This window comes from Eutrigla gurnardus (genome assembly GCF_963514095.1).
Source record: "Eutrigla gurnardus genome assembly, chromosome: 10".
Classification (NCBI taxonomy): domain Eukaryota; kingdom Metazoa; phylum Chordata; class Actinopteri; order Perciformes; family Triglidae; genus Eutrigla; species Eutrigla gurnardus.
The window spans coordinates 2,293,168-2,308,808 of NC_139924.1; the positions used below are offsets into that span (position 1 = coordinate 2,293,168).

The 15,641-nt window shown below is 42.4% G+C and overlaps 1 protein-coding gene across 12 annotated transcripts in view; it reads left to right on the forward strand.

Moving 5' to 3' along the window:
* The window catches only part of phldb1b (pleckstrin homology-like domain, family B, member 1b), a 136,079-nt gene that overhangs the window by 42,326 nt on the left and 78,112 nt on the right, over positions 1-15,641 (forward strand). For 11 of the 12 annotated variants that reach the window (XM_084019912.1, XM_084019919.1, XM_084019917.1 and 8 more), the window contains exons 2-4: positions 126-224; positions 4,904-5,027; positions 7,187-7,357. In XM_084019912.1, the coding sequence (XP_083876038.1) occupies positions 126-224; positions 4,904-5,027; positions 7,187-7,357 (394 nt within the window). Of the gene's footprint in view, positions 1-125; positions 225-4,903; positions 5,028-7,186; positions 7,358-13,025; positions 13,406-15,641 lie in introns of those variants that run through there. The other variant, XM_084019913.1, reaches the window with a different exon arrangement.

Sequence of the window (15,641 nt, forward strand, 5' to 3'; positions counted from 1 at the left end):
CACTAAACACGGTTACGTTTTCCACCACAAGAAGACAAAACACACTGTAACTACACGTTGTTGAAGTCACCCATGACTGTTGTTTCTCACTGATGACTAATGTCATGTTCCCGTTCCTTCCTCAGGATCTTCATGCGTCGCAGGGAGCCATGAACAGCTCAGACATGGATCGTCTGAACAGGAACATGGCTGAGTGTGGGCGAAAAAGCCAGCAGGTGTTACAGGTGAGCCTGCGTTGGGTGGTAGAACAGACTGTATCAGAAGTGGACATACTCACCCAGTGTGGTTTGTGCTACAATTTTGATACCTCGAGTTTGGCGTTTTGGTCGTCGCCATCTTGTTTTTTTTTTTTTGAGCCTGAATTGACACAGGAGGGTTGAGCTGGCGAAGAGCAGGGCCCAGCCTAACATAACAAACGCAAAGTTACCAGCTAACGCAACCATTAGCTTGGTTACCAAGGTGCATCTGTAATTCACTTTGACTGTGAAAACAGGGTTGTTTGTAAAGGACATACCGGAGAACATGAACTCCCGACTCCTTCGATTGTCTTTTATGAGCTAGGCTAACAAGCCAAGTATGGTGAGGGCATCTATGCTAATTAGTTAATTAGCCACACAGCAAACCATATTATTTTTCCAATATTTGCATGAACAATTATCCAAAAGGCACAAACACAGCCGAGAGGTCAAATTCTGTGACTCGATTTAGCCACGTGAGATTGGTCAAAATATCACTCGTCACTTCAACATGTGGGGGGGTCTATGTGAACTGACTTGCTTTTGGAGCCAGCATCAAGTGGCCATTTGAGGAACTTTTGGGCCACTCGGCCTTTAGGCCCACTTCATTTTTCAGGGGGTTGCTGCTGGGCGGGGGAGGAGATGGAGTTGAAGTTAACAGAGAGAGTCTGGGATGGCTACCATCCATAGACTGTCCATAAGAAGTGGACGTAGCAACCGTGATGTCACCAATTGGTTTATACTCAAGGTTTTGAAGCCTCAAGTTTGGGATTTTGACTGTTGCCATCTTGGAATTTTTGAAACAAGTGAAGGAATGACCATATTTGGACTGTGGAGGAGCGACGGGTGAATCAAATGAGCACAAGCAGTAGAGCGTCACCCAGAGCAGCAACCTTACTGGAATTGGATTAGAGTTTAGATTCTCTGCCCAAGCCCGACTCTAGCCCTAGTCAGGCTAATATTTCCCGCCACTACCCTCGGGCCGGATCGGGCCGGGCCTTTGTTCAAGTGTTTGTGTTCGTTCTTTTTTTTATTTATTTATTTTTTTAAATTATTGCTCTATTGGCCTAATCTGAGGAGAAGGCTAGGCCATAAACATGAAATATTACTGGCTATATGTTTAGCAGAGATGGCCTACGTAACAAAGTAAAAAAAAAAAAGACGCTACACCTGTGCGCACGCATCATTCATAACGGTTCCGCTCTGTGCAGCTAAATCAAAGAATAAAGGAGTTACGCTAAAGTGCAACATGGAGCTTGGAGACATAAAGGATGAATTAAAAACAGTTGATGTTGAGCAAGTCATCAGGAAAGTCAGAGGTACGGGATCATTTCTAGCAAGTAGTGGGAGGAGGCGATAACATATGTGTCGGCTTGATCATACATGCTGTGAACGTGCATGGGTGCAACTCAATAGCGGAGTACTGTGTGTTATTTCAATGACATGTTGTTGTTTTAAAATTGCAGTAGGCCTATCCTAATCGCGGCAGCACTAATGTAGCCTATAACATTTTTTTTATATTTTTGTGGCTGAGTAGTGGTGCAGCCGCACCCCCACTTCCCACGGATATGCACATACAACAGCCTATGCATGCATTTAAAATAATTCGGGTAAGTCGGGTTGAAATTGGGTTCGGGCTCTTAATTACAGTTAATGTGTCGGGCTGGGCCGGGCTCGGACAGAACATGCACAGGCACGCGAGGGTCGGGCTTGATTTTCTGGGCCCGATTTAAGCTTTAATCTGGATCTATCTGGATACTGGTGTGAAGCTGCTAACAAAGTTAGCTTCATAATTCAAGGTCAACTTTACAGCTAAGTGTTAAAGTCATCTTAGTAGCTAACTGCATTTTAGCGATGCTAGCGTGGTAGCAAGTAATTTCTATAGACTTCTATACAATCAGAGAGGAGTCGCCCCCTGATGGCAAGCAGAAGGATTGCAAGTTTAAGGCACTTCAGGTTTGGCTTCACTTCTCACAATCAGAACTTGCATGCCAGCAATCATCAGAGGAAAACACAGTCATATGTTATCAGTGTGTCAGTTTTGTTTCATGTTTCCAGTGTGGATTCATTCATACACACAATAAGCGCTCTCTTCTCCTGATAACAGTATCCATTGATATTAAATGTCACCACAACAGCTGCCCTCACAAACCTTTGGCACTAAGGCCGAACTGAGAGGCAGCAGGTCAGGTCAGGCGGTCCAGCTGGTACACATCCTGACAGCATATGTGAAGTAGGAATCTTCAGACTCAGTAATTAGACAGACCCGAAGATTGCTTGTCTGTGTTTCCCACCTGCTGGGTCAGCCAATCCCATCAGGCATTAAAGGGAAGGCTCTCTCTCTCTCTCTGTGTGTGTGTGTGTGTGTGTGTGTGTGTGTGTGTGTGTGTGTGTGTGTGTGTGTGTGTGTGTGTGTGTGTGTATTCAGTTTTTACATTTATGTAGGCAGCAGTAAATGGAAAATAATCTATGTACATTTTGTTATCAATTATTTTGCTATTTATACCTTTTACTTGGCGTTAATAAATGTATATTAAATGTAAATGTTGTCATTAATTCTGCGCCACAAATTGATTATGTATGTTTAATTTAAGACAGGAAGGAGGTGTGGCTTTTGTCCAGGGATTCATATATTTTGCTATTTTACTTTTAACTTATCTAAATGTAGTTTTTTGTGGAAAATGTTGTCAAGGAAGGTTTCTGATTATGTTTTAGAATCTGTCTTAAATAAGAAATGAGCTTAAGACAGAAAAGTAAATGATGCACAGGACAGGATATACATGGTCTACAAAAAGTACTACTAAAAGAATGCATCACAAACACAAATATTCAGTATATTTATTTATTTATTTGAAAGGGACAGTGCACAGCTCCGTTGCTTTACCAGAGTTATAAGCTAACGTTTAGTAGACATTGGGCAGGAAACAGAGAATAACATCTCTGTTAAGAATATTAAAACTGTAATATACATTATATATGAATTTAAAAAAAATGCAAATCCAGAACTGCATTACGTTCCATGCTGCGTCTGTATCAGACTGCATATGCAGGCAGAGGAGCATGTTGCTGTGTGCACCACATGGGAGCAGCAGCACACAGCAGATGAGCCAGTAAGAACCCTTCAACGGTATGCCTGCCCTCTCCAGCCATCACTCCCAGTAAGCCTCCCAGTGCCTCCCAGCCTGTCTCTCTCTCAGCAATCCTCTTAGGCTTGACCCCACCGCCGGCACCAACACAATCACATAATCCTATTAGGACCCACGCGGCTCGCTACCCAGCCGCGCTGCTGGAGTCAATCATCACGTACACGTTGTAAAAAGACGCAGTCGCAGCAGGTTTTTAAATGCAAATCGGTGCCAGTAAGTGACTCCACACCCATCACAGTTCATGTATCACTTCACCTGGCATGGACCTCATTTTGCTGAGCTGTGAGTGCTAAATGATCACTGAAACATTTGGCTGCTGCATTATAAAAGGTGCTAAATCATCTGTCGATTCATTCAACCACACAGCATATTTCCTTACCACACAGGTTCAACTGATAAAAAACACAGAGTCCTATATTATAATTGTTTTAAATAAACTGTATATAGTGTGGTTTAAATAACTCTGTCAGCTGTAAGGAAACATCATTCCAGGAGGCGGACCTGCTTTGTGTATTTTTCTCTCTTTGGAATAATGCATGTTACTCAACACGACAAGTCATTCATTTCATTCTATCAAATCTGAGTTAACACTACAGAGACAATAGAAAAACACAATATCTCCTCAACACGGTGGCTGATTTAACATTAAGACAATGACTCAAAGTGCTCATCACAAGTTAGCTCGATGAACGCCCTCCATGAGCTTCATGTTTCTTAATTGCGGAGTGCTGTTGCTATGGTGACATCCCTTCCCCCTTGCTGTGCCAAGAGCAGGCGGTCGGGCTTCAGGCAGAGCTACGTGGGGGAGAGGAGGGAGTCGATGCACACACACTTCCCTGAGTGTGGAGAGGAATATGGAAATGACCTTCCACAGTGAAGACATTCAGACTGGAGGATGCAGCTCTGGTGCATTAGTGAAGCAGTAAAACAGAAATATGAGTTATATCTCTCCTCTATGACTCCCCTGTCATACATATTTACATTATGTGTGTCATGCACAACCAATGAATTCAGCTAATGGACAGGAAATGATTGCTGATTAGGTCCATTCACGGTGTGCCATTGATCCATCGTCCAGACAGAGACTTTACTTTTCGGCTACAAACTGTCTGCCAAGCTGTGATCGTCTGTGTCTTTGTGAAGGCTTTCAGTCTGTCATTAATGCTGGAGCTCATTTACAGCACTCGCAGCGATGAATGATTTATGTGTTCTTATTCTTAACAGTTATTTGGTACAAAGTTCATGTCGGAACATATTTATATAATGTAATGTAACTTTCTGTGTTTTATAGTAAAACTGCTGTAAAGGATGACTTTCTCTAAACACCCTCATTAAGAACAGCCCAAATCCCCATCTGTGATTAGGAGTACACCACATAGTCCACAATAAAGAAAGAATATAGAATAATAATAAATAATACAGAAAGGAAAAGGCCTATAATCACCAGTCAATCTGAGCTGCTTTAAAAATGAATCAAAACCAAAAACTCAGTTTATTTATGACTTTTGATCTCCTTTTTAGAGCACTCCGCTGGACCTGATTGAGAGTGGAAAGGGGCTGAAGTTCCAGGCAGAGCGCCCCCACCTGGTCAGCTTGGGTAGTGGACGACTGAGTACAGCCATCACCCTGCTGCCCCTGCCTGAGGGTGAGATGTGTTCACACTAAAAGCAACAAAATACAGTTTAAAGACCCTGCTCCACATCGATGGACCCTTCGCGTTTCCTTGAGCCCCGCCTCCGAGCCCTCAGCCCAGCCTCGCTCTTCGTTTACATGATGGAGGGAGCAAAGTAACTTGAGGACACAGTGATTACAGATACACATGCCTTTGCACTTTAAATACAGACACTTTCATAACAGACATACATGAACATACTATTATGACAGATGCTGAAGTCTTGTAATCCCACTCTCGTCCTGGGGGTCTCGTAGTCGGTGGCTGTGATATCCAAGAATGATGACATGTTACAAAACACAATTGGGGAAAAAAGACACTGTTAAAATATTACTCGTCACTTATGCGTTAAGTTAAGGCATTGCCTTACCCATACACTTACTCTCTGGTGACCTGACCCTGTTATCACCTCTATATCTGTCTTTCGGCCTTGTCTGTCTCCTGGCTGATGACCTCTTGGCCTTTGGTCTGCCTGTTTGTGTGATGCCCTCGTCTGTCTGTCTGTCTGTCTGTCTGTCTGTCAATACCTGTGTGTCCGCTGGCCTTCTGTCTCTGACCCCCTGCAGGTAGATTCCAGAGGTTATGTCCAGGCAAGGTTAGTGTGTGTGTGTGTGTGTGTGTGTGTGAGTGTGACATTTTACTGGGCATAACCACTGCTATTGTCCCCCTCTTTTCTAGTTTCATGTTGACTGTCTTAAAAGAGTCTCTCTGAACCCTCTGACTAAAGCCTCCACAGTCCAGAAGAGAGATTATTGATACACTCATATGTTTTACAGTGAGAAAAGACAGTACGATTTTGATTTAAAAAGACAAAGACCCTTTTTTTGTTGCATTTCATCTTCAACCTAAATTAAAAGAAATTCATACTCAAAGAGCACAAGGGGCCTTTATTAGATCTCAGCTTAATGGATTTCAATTCTGATTTACCAGCCTACTCCGATGCCATTCCAAATACACTGATCACATCTATTCATCAAATTCAACTAAACTTCATTTGGAGAAACAAATCACATTACATGAAAAAGAGTGTTATGGTTAAAGACATAAAACAGTGGTTGAAAGTGATAGAGTTTGATTGCCTACCAAACTTTGTTACCAAACTTATTTTGGTATTGTATTCTAAATCATATATGTAATGAGATTTGAGGATTAAAATTTCTTCTTGTAGCGGACTTTACTATTAATAAATTGTCTGTATCGTTATCAGAATTTCACAAACAAATACTGTTATATTGGAAAATGTTATATGTACAAAACGTTTCACCCCATACAACGACTTTATGGAGTAGTAGATATTGTACAGGAGCAAATCCTTAGTTTATGGAAGTTGGTATGAGAGAAATGGTCTATAACTGACTTAATGCATACTGATGGTAACCTCTTAAATTATGAACAACTCTGTACAAAACCCCTCGGAGTCAGATTTGAATAAACTCCATAATTCCACATTATCCTTTAACTAGTCCGCTACATAGTTCTCTACATAGTCCAATATCTAGTCCTCTACATAGTTCTCTATTCCTATATCTAGTCCTCTACATAGTCCAATATCTAGTCCTCTACATAGTTCTCTATATAGTCCTATATCTAGTCCTCTACATAGTTCTCTACTTAGTCCGATATCTAGTCCTCTACATAGTTCTCTACATAGTCCTATATCTAGTCCTCTACATAGTTCTCTACATAGTCCAATATCTAGTCCTCTACATAGTCCAATATCTAGTCCTCTACATAGTTCTCTACATAGTCCTATATCTAGTCCTCTACATAGTTCTCTACATAGTCCAATATCTAGTCCTCTACATAGTCCAATATCTAGTCCTCTACATAGTTCTCTACATAGTCCTATATCTAGTCCTCTACATAGTTCTCTACTTAGTCCGATATCTAGTCATCTACATAGTTCTCTACATAGTCTTATATCTATTCTTCTACTTAGTCCTACATGATGGGACAAGGACACGGAACACCGTGGAACGTGAGTAGTGAATGAGCCTCTCTACCGGTCAAAATTGACCCTTTAATAAATCCCGCCGTCCAAATGCAGACTGGCCAATCATAGCAAAGCTGTTACCAGGGTCTGACTTAGTTACCACATCAGATGTTATTCTAACTCTTCTTCCTTCCCCCAGGCCGGACCACACTGGGTCATGGACCCATGGACATCAACATCCAGGGCCCCGGCGTGGCTGCCCAGCACTGCTACATTGAGAACAGGTCAGGGGTCATCATGCTGCACCCCTGTGGGAATCTGTGTGCTGTTGACGGGCTCCAGGCAACACAGCCCGTCCGCCTGTCCCAAGGTAGGAACCAGCTCAAACGTGTCCTGTAACACATTCTGCTGTTCTGGGTGCCTTTTGGTTTCTGCATCTATCACTGAGAGCCGACCAGATTGTCAGGTTAGTTTACGTTGACAACTTTATTGCTTCTACTTCACGTGGATTTCCTTTCTCTCTACTGTAAAACAAACATTAGAGGAAACCAATGATGTTAAAGGATCATGTTAGCCTATGGATGTGTATGATGTTGGTTACTGTGAGAGATCAATCCATCAGCCCTCTGCCGGCATGGTCAATAGAAATAGAGCGTCAAGCCAGGAGGTCTGTCCAATAAAATTCACAGTCAGCTCTCTTAAATAGCCATCGATTTACGGACTGCCTGAGGTTCCTGTGATAACGAGTTAACAGGGTGAGCTTTGTGGTGTTCTGGCATGCAGACATGGAAGAAACCAGAGGGACAGATGGATCGATTTTTCTCTGATTGAACACTGCCGAGACTTTTACTAAAGTGATCCCCTAGGATTGGCATTTTAAAGGTAAAGGATTGCTTCAGGTACAGTGAGGTGTGCTGCACACAGAGAAGTCAAGATGTTTGATCAAATGTCTGAAGTCAGGGAACACTCAAACACTCATTATGTAAACAAACATAAAAAAGAATATATACACACAGACCCATGTATTAATGAATGGATGCTACAATGACTCACCAACGCCTCTTGTGGTACAAGTTGTATTACAGGATTAGCAGGGCTAGCTGGTTAGCATGCTTATCTCAATCTCTGCATCACGATTCATAAACGTGACATAGTGTCAACATTTTAAAATGAATGTTTATTGTTTTTAATTTAATTCTGCCCATCTTACACATGGCATATTTAGCAGTTCAACCCAGTATTTACATCTAGTCCTACATCTATACATCTACATAGTCGTATATCTAGTCCTCTACATAGTCGTATATCTAGTCCTCTACATAGTCGTATATCTAGTCCTCTACATAGTCGTATATCTAGTCCTCTACATAGTCGTATATCTAGTCCTCTACATAGTCTTATATCTAGTCCTCTACATAGTCGTATATCTAGTCCTCTACATAGTCGTATATCTAGTCCTCTACACAGTCCTCTGTCTAGTCCTCTACATAGTCTTATATCTAGTCCTCTACATAGTCGTATATCTAGTCCTCTACATAGTCGTATATCTAGTCATCTACACAGTCCTCTGTCTAGTCCTCTACATAGTCTTATATATAGTCCTCTACATAGTCGTATATCTAGTCATCTACACAGTCCTCTGTCTAGTCCTCTACATAGTTCTCTACACAGTCCTCTGTCTAGTCCTCTACATAGTCTTATATCTAGTCCTCTACATAGTCGTATATCTAGTCCTCTACATAGTCGTATATCTAGTCATCTACACAGTCCTCTGTCTAGTCCTCTACATAGTCTTATATATAGTCCTCTACATAGTCGTATATCTAGTCATCTACACAGTCCTCTGTCTAGTCCTCTACATAGTTCTCTACACAGTCCTCTATCTAGTCCTCTACACAGTCCTCTATCTGGTCCTCTACATAGTCCTCTATCTAGTCCTGTACATAGTCCTATCTAGTCCTCTACATAGTCCTCTATCTAGTCCTATATCTACTCCTCTACATAGTTCTATATCTAGTCCTCTACATAGTCGTCTACATAGTTCTATATCTAGTCCTTTACATAGTGCTCTACATAGTTCTATATCTAGTCCTTTACATAGTGCTCTACATAGTTCTATATCTAGTCCTTTACATAGTCCTCTACATAGTTCTATATCTAGTCCTTTACATAGTCCTCTACATAGTTCTATATCTACTCCTTTACATAGTCCTCTACATAGTTCTATATCTAGTCCTCTACATAGTCCTCTACATAGTTCTATATCTAGTCCTTTACATAGTCCTCTACATAGTTCTATATCTAGTCCTTTACATAGTCCTCTACATAGTTCTATATCTAGTCCTTTACATAGTCCTCTACATAGTTCTATATCTAGTCCTTTACATAGTCCTCTACATAGTTCTATATCTAGTCCTCTACATAGTCCTCTACATAGTTCTATATCTAGTCCTCTACATAGTTCTCTATTCCTATATCTAGTCCTCTACATAGTTCTATATCTAGTCCTTTACATAGTCCTCTACATAGCCTAATGATAGTCACATTCTTATCATTAAGTTGATGACAACAATTACTTTTTTACAATATATTTTTAAAGTGCAGTTGATGATTATAACTGCTTTCATGGCCACCTGCCTGTGTTTTTAGACCAATTTAGAAGTTTAGAACTTTTCTATACAAATGGAATGTATACATACTGTATAAACACACTATACACTCCTGCTTAAACAAATCAGAGAGGAAGTAAAACTGTAAACCATGTACTTAAATGGAAGTTAATCAAGGTTTAGCTCAAGGAGCACGCTATGTTACGTGAATGAGTTAAAGGGACACTACTCATCATTACTCACAGCATTACTCACAGGACGTAAGCTCCCCTCTGCTGCTGTGGAATCCCACATTTTCACAGCTTCACATATACAAACCTGTACTGACAGCAGACTGCGTGGCCTAAAATCTCTGCTTTCTGTATGTGTTGTGCATGACGTTGATGTGGAGAAGAACATGTGTGTCGTCTCTCACTGTGTCCCTCTGTCTTTTGGTATTTCAACCTGGACTCTGGCTTGGTAACCTGAGCAGGGACACAGGGCTATTTATACTGGCCCTGTACCCCAGACAGACGTAAGCCCCCGCGGGACTCCCAGGTTAAATAATGGGCATGAGGGTAAACCATATTTCCCTGTCCGGTCCGGGGAGAGTTGCACTGACATCGGGAAGAGCTGAAGTAGTCCTAAGAGTTGTTGACGAGGCGGTTTCGCTTCCTTTCATGTTGATGCAGGCTGACACACATCTCCTTTTTTCTTTACAGCAGGAAGTGAATCAGACATGATTGGTTACACAACATTTGACCTTCCACTCCCATGAAACATTACAGTATACTGAAAGTAGGGTCCAGAGGGCGCGTCATCGTAAACTATGACTAGACGCTGATGTGTGTCACAGGTAATGCTGTCTGGGTTTTTTTTTTAATTTCCAAATAAAAAGTTGAGTTATGGCTTTGATTTGTCAGCATTACAATTTATAGAAAATCAAGCAGCAGCACGTCTGTATTGTTACAAAGGAAAATGTGCTCGCCAAGCATTTAGTGGTAATCAGCTTGGATTTACAACATCAATCGTAAGAGCTGCTGGAAGAAAATCTTAACAATGAAAGGGCAAGTCAAAACGAAGGCTGTTCAAAGCAGGATGAGCTGATGTTTTAAAAAAAAGTTTGGTCGGCTTGATTCAGCCAGAAGGAACACAAGAGGAAGAGAAGGATAGAGGATATTAAGGCTAAAACTTCATAACTGCTACTGAGTAGTAACCTCACAATGACATGATTGGTGCTATAGGCAATATGAAAATGTCATGTCCTGATTATCCTGCCAAAATAATTAATTCATGACATCATCCTGAAAATAAGCAAAATATGCTTGAAAATGCACTAAAACATTAAAACATACTGGCATGATATTACCTCATATTGAGGAAACAACGATTTTCATTTCGGGGGGGGGGGGGGGTGTTAGCTCAGGAGATAGAGCGGGTTGGCTGCGGCTACCGCAAGATTGCTGGTTCGATCCCCGGCTCCTCCTAGCTGAGTGCCTGGTGTCCCTGAGCAAGACACCTCACCCTATTGCTCCTGACGAGCTGGCTGTCGCCCTGCGTGGTTGACTCCGCCGTCGGTGTGTGAATGTGTGTGTGAATGGGTGAATGTCAGTCATTGATGTAAAGCACTTGAAAAGCGTTATATAAATGAGGACCATTTACCATTTTCATTTCACAGATTGAACACACATCTTTAGTTCACATCCTTTTTAGTGAACAATCTTAAATAAGGTAATCAGAAATCAAGAGGTGCTCCTTGATAAGCAGTTATTCATGTGACGATACACATATAGGATTTTAATACATCTCTCTGGCGGTAGATGGAACTGCAGGCGAGCCTCTGGGACTCATCTCCCTCACCAACAGTGTGACTGTCTCTCATCTGTGTGATGCCTTCAAATGCTCCACACTGAAAGGAGGTCCGTGGGTTTCCCTCATTGGCGTCACTTTGCTTCTTGATGACTTTCCTTCTTCACTTCCATTAGTTTGTTGTTTCTTTTTCTTGGACTGGAAGTTGAATGGTCTTCTTTCTCAGTCTGATGATCCTCCATTGTGAGTCAGCAGTAATGAAATGTACCTGGTCAAACACTTTAGACTAGAGGGAGCCTGACTCAGCAGTTAGAAGTTACCGATTTCCCATTCCAAGTAAACGCAGCATACGTCCATGAGTAGCTCCACCTGCAGACCAACCGCTGCTGACTGACGGAAAAAGATCAAACTCATTTAGAGTTTAGTGGGAATGTGGCCACAGACACGGAAATCCTATTTCTGGACAAAGCAGCAAGTACACGCACTTTCATTAGTGGTCACATGATCAACCACCATTGTTTTAAATCACTCTTTGATAGAGAGGAAGTTAAAAGACGATTAAATAGATGGAAACGTTACAGACTGCCACTTTAAGTTTTTGACATTGGAAACTTCGGCCCTGGGTTCCTTCTGTGTGGAGTTTGCATGTTCTCCCCGTGTAAGCGTGGGTTCTCTCCGGGTTCTCTGGCTTCCTCCCACAGTCCAAAGACATGCAGGATGGGGATAGGTTCATTGGTGACTCTAAATTGCCCGTAGGTGTGAATGTGAGTGTGAATGGTTGTCTGTCTCTACATGTTGGCCCTGCGATGGACTGGCGACCTGTCCAGGGTGTACCCTGCCTTCGCCCAATGACAGCTGGGATCGGCTCCAGCCCCCCCCGCGACCCTAAAAATACAGGATAAGCGGTAGAAAATGGATGGATGGATGAATGGACATTGGAAACTATATCTTGTTGTTAAGACATTTCTGTTTTAAAAAAAATTCAGATTACTCAACCTGTGTAAAACTGTTGTAAAACTGATTGTATAGGTGTGTATGAGAAAATAAGCCTATGTCTAACTTGATTTATTATCTCAGTAAACATTGTAAAAATGAGTTTATATTCTCAAAATAGGGGCGGGGCTACCTGGTGATTGGCAGGTCGCTACCATGACAGGTTGCTACCATGCTAACAATGCAGTAGGCTACAGACAAAATAAGTGATAAGTGAAGTCATTACCAAGCAAATGATGCCCCACACACACTCCTAATATTTATGGCAGAGGCTAATGTTCCTCGAGGGAACTCTTTTCCTTTAATGTGATTATAATGGCTTTCACATGTCTGCTTATACACACTCAATTCACCTTTCTTCTTTTATATCGTGAGTTGGTGTTGTAGTAGTCAGTATTTTGATAAAGTTTCTCATTATTTTGAGAAGATTTGTCTTTTTGTTCTGACAGTTCTCCACAGACATTAACACAATCGATGAATTAATCAATGTGATTGATAAATGAAATTCGTCTATTATGGATTAAGACGCGTATCCCCCACCCCGCCCCCGTCGCTCCCAGGATCTCCTCCTTCCTTCCTCCTGCTCCTCCTCCTGTCTCCCTCCCCTCCCAGCCTCCCTCCCTCTCTGCGGGGCGGGCTGAGGCGACCTAGCCGGCTGTTAGTTCCAGGAGCCCGGCAGCAGCAGGAGTCTGAACTGCGTGAACAGCGGGGACGGAGACAATGGACAGCGCTGCCTGGAAAGTCCCGCAGCGGTTTGAATGAAGTGAGACAAACCCGGCGGAGGATCCCGTGTTGTAACCGGTGGGCAAGCAGACTGCTCCCTTTGTGAACATTAACATATCTGCACAATATATCAGAGTCTGCGGGCTTGGAGGATTATCATAACAAAAGCGCGCCGGGACAAAACCCCATAAACGCGCTGCTGGTGTTGCTCAACAATTCAGCAGAAAACCACGTGGCTTGGTTTAAAGGCGAAGAGGCGATGAGAAGAGCGGAGGGAGAGAGCCGTTTCACTCACCGGAGCTAAAGTAAGTGTGTGTTCTGTGTGCGGCGGCTTGCTGGTGCTGTTTGCCGGGCTTGTGATCAGCAGGAGCCGGTGGAGGAGTCGCATCGCTTCCGTTCCTCTTTGAGTTGTTTGAAAGTCCAAACTCAGTTTAGAAAGCTGACAGACGTAACATGTGCTGCTGTATAGCGAACTACATGTAAGAGAACCCAACTCAGGGCTCTTCAATTCGGCACACACACACACACACACACACACACACACACACACACACACACACACACACACACACACACACACACACACACACACACACGTTACTCATTGAAACATCCACTTTTCATGGTCGTCTGCCTGAACTGACAGTCTGCCGCTGCTCTAGCTCGGTTAGCACATGACACAGATGAGGCTGTATTTGCGTTATAGCTGTTTCTGGCTGGTTTGTATCCCCGTACGTTGTTGAGAAAAACCCTGACATGAGTGAATTGTTGGACGAAGATCCCTTTAAATTGGGAGGTTTGTGAGCGGAGTCTGGTCTGTCACTTCACACCTGCTCTAATGTTGCTGTCTCCATGTGAGGAGTTCTGTTTATAGACTACAAACATACAAGTGGCCAGGTCCATCCAGCCCTGCATGACCACACATCACCCGTCTGTCTACTGTTACACTGCTATTCCTGGTGGCCAATGTGACCCAACTGGAATAGAGGCGAGCTTTCCTCCTGCTTTCTGTACATCCAGAGGCCTCTGTGTTTATGCGTTCTATCTGAATTGATGCTTTTTTAGATTGTAGGCTACTGACGGTCCTAGTCCACCATAGTGGGCAGTACAAAACCAGGTCCTTCTCGCCGCTCTAACGGCGTGGTCATTCTCTCTCCTCCTCCTCCTCCTCCTCCAACCACCTCAACATCTGTCATCGCTGACACATTGTGTTGACCCCATTGTAAGGAACGGCTGAGAGGAGGCAAACAGGTGGATGCGATGTGGGCTCCTAGGGGTCCAGAGCTCAGGTCAGACGTGTGAGGGATTATGGGAGCATCTCAGCACGGGCAGACAGGAAGGAGCTGGTAGCAGCTGGTGTGCACGCGGCGGGTCGCTCTGTGTGTTCCTGCATGTCGTTGTTGACCAAGCCTGTGACCGTACATCCTCTGACGACACCGAGGTCAAGGCATTGTGTCCAAAGAGACCTTGGTTAAACACGCCACATACACCAGAGACGTGAGTGCACCGCGGCTGTGTTCATACTGACGCTGTTTGTACTCGTTTCCCACTGCTTACCAGTCAATCAGTCCTCTAAATGGTCATATGTATAGCCAAAAGAACTCATTGCTTTTCATGATTATTTATTTTTGTCTTTTAAATATTAAGAGTACAGTGTTGAATGGGAGAGGACAACAAGCACCTGTTCATTAGAAGAAGGTAGTTGTACTCATTTCACTTGCCCACAAATTGTTAAGTTGTAAGTTTGGTTATTTTGAGTCAGTTATTGATATTTCATTCATATAAAATACTGTTTTTTGTAACTGAACATAATTGAGTTGAGGTAATAATACATAATGAATTTGGTTAAAGTAAAGGATTGTGTTTGAAACTTGATAAGCTTTTTTTAATTTAACTGTAATCAAGTAGCATGAAATCTAAAGCTCTTCTAAGTTCATCAACTTGAAAAATGAAGGTGATCATTTGCCTCCTTTTTGGACTTCTGTCGACTTATTTGGGTTTGTGGTGCATGATTGGATGCTGAGACGTCCCAAACGATGTGAAGTAGCAGCCTCTTAGGGCCCACTTACAGGAAGTATCTTGTAACACAAAACAGACACGTGTTGCCATTTAAAAAAATATGTTTATAGTTTATGTGTCTGACCTTATGATTGATTATTTTGTATGTGTTTTCCACAAAAAAAGATGTCTTATGTGTGATGCAATAAAACGGTGTTGTTTCTTAACTCAATTTAAAGGGATTCCAGAAAGTTTTAGTGGCATTTTAAGAGTTTAAATCATATTTTGATGATTATCGGGATAATATCGTTAATCGCAATTAGATAATCGTCAGCATTTCCTTTCGATGCCTAACAGTGACAGTTCAGCAGACTTCCTAAAACAGAAACAATAGATCGGAGAGTATAGTATACATTGAAAGTTGCACAAGATCACACCTGATCCAGTTCATTAGGGTATCCATGATTATTAATGTGCAGTCAGGTTATACATGTCAACACAAACCTGGACATATTTAAGCTTTGAGTGACAGTTTAGACATGT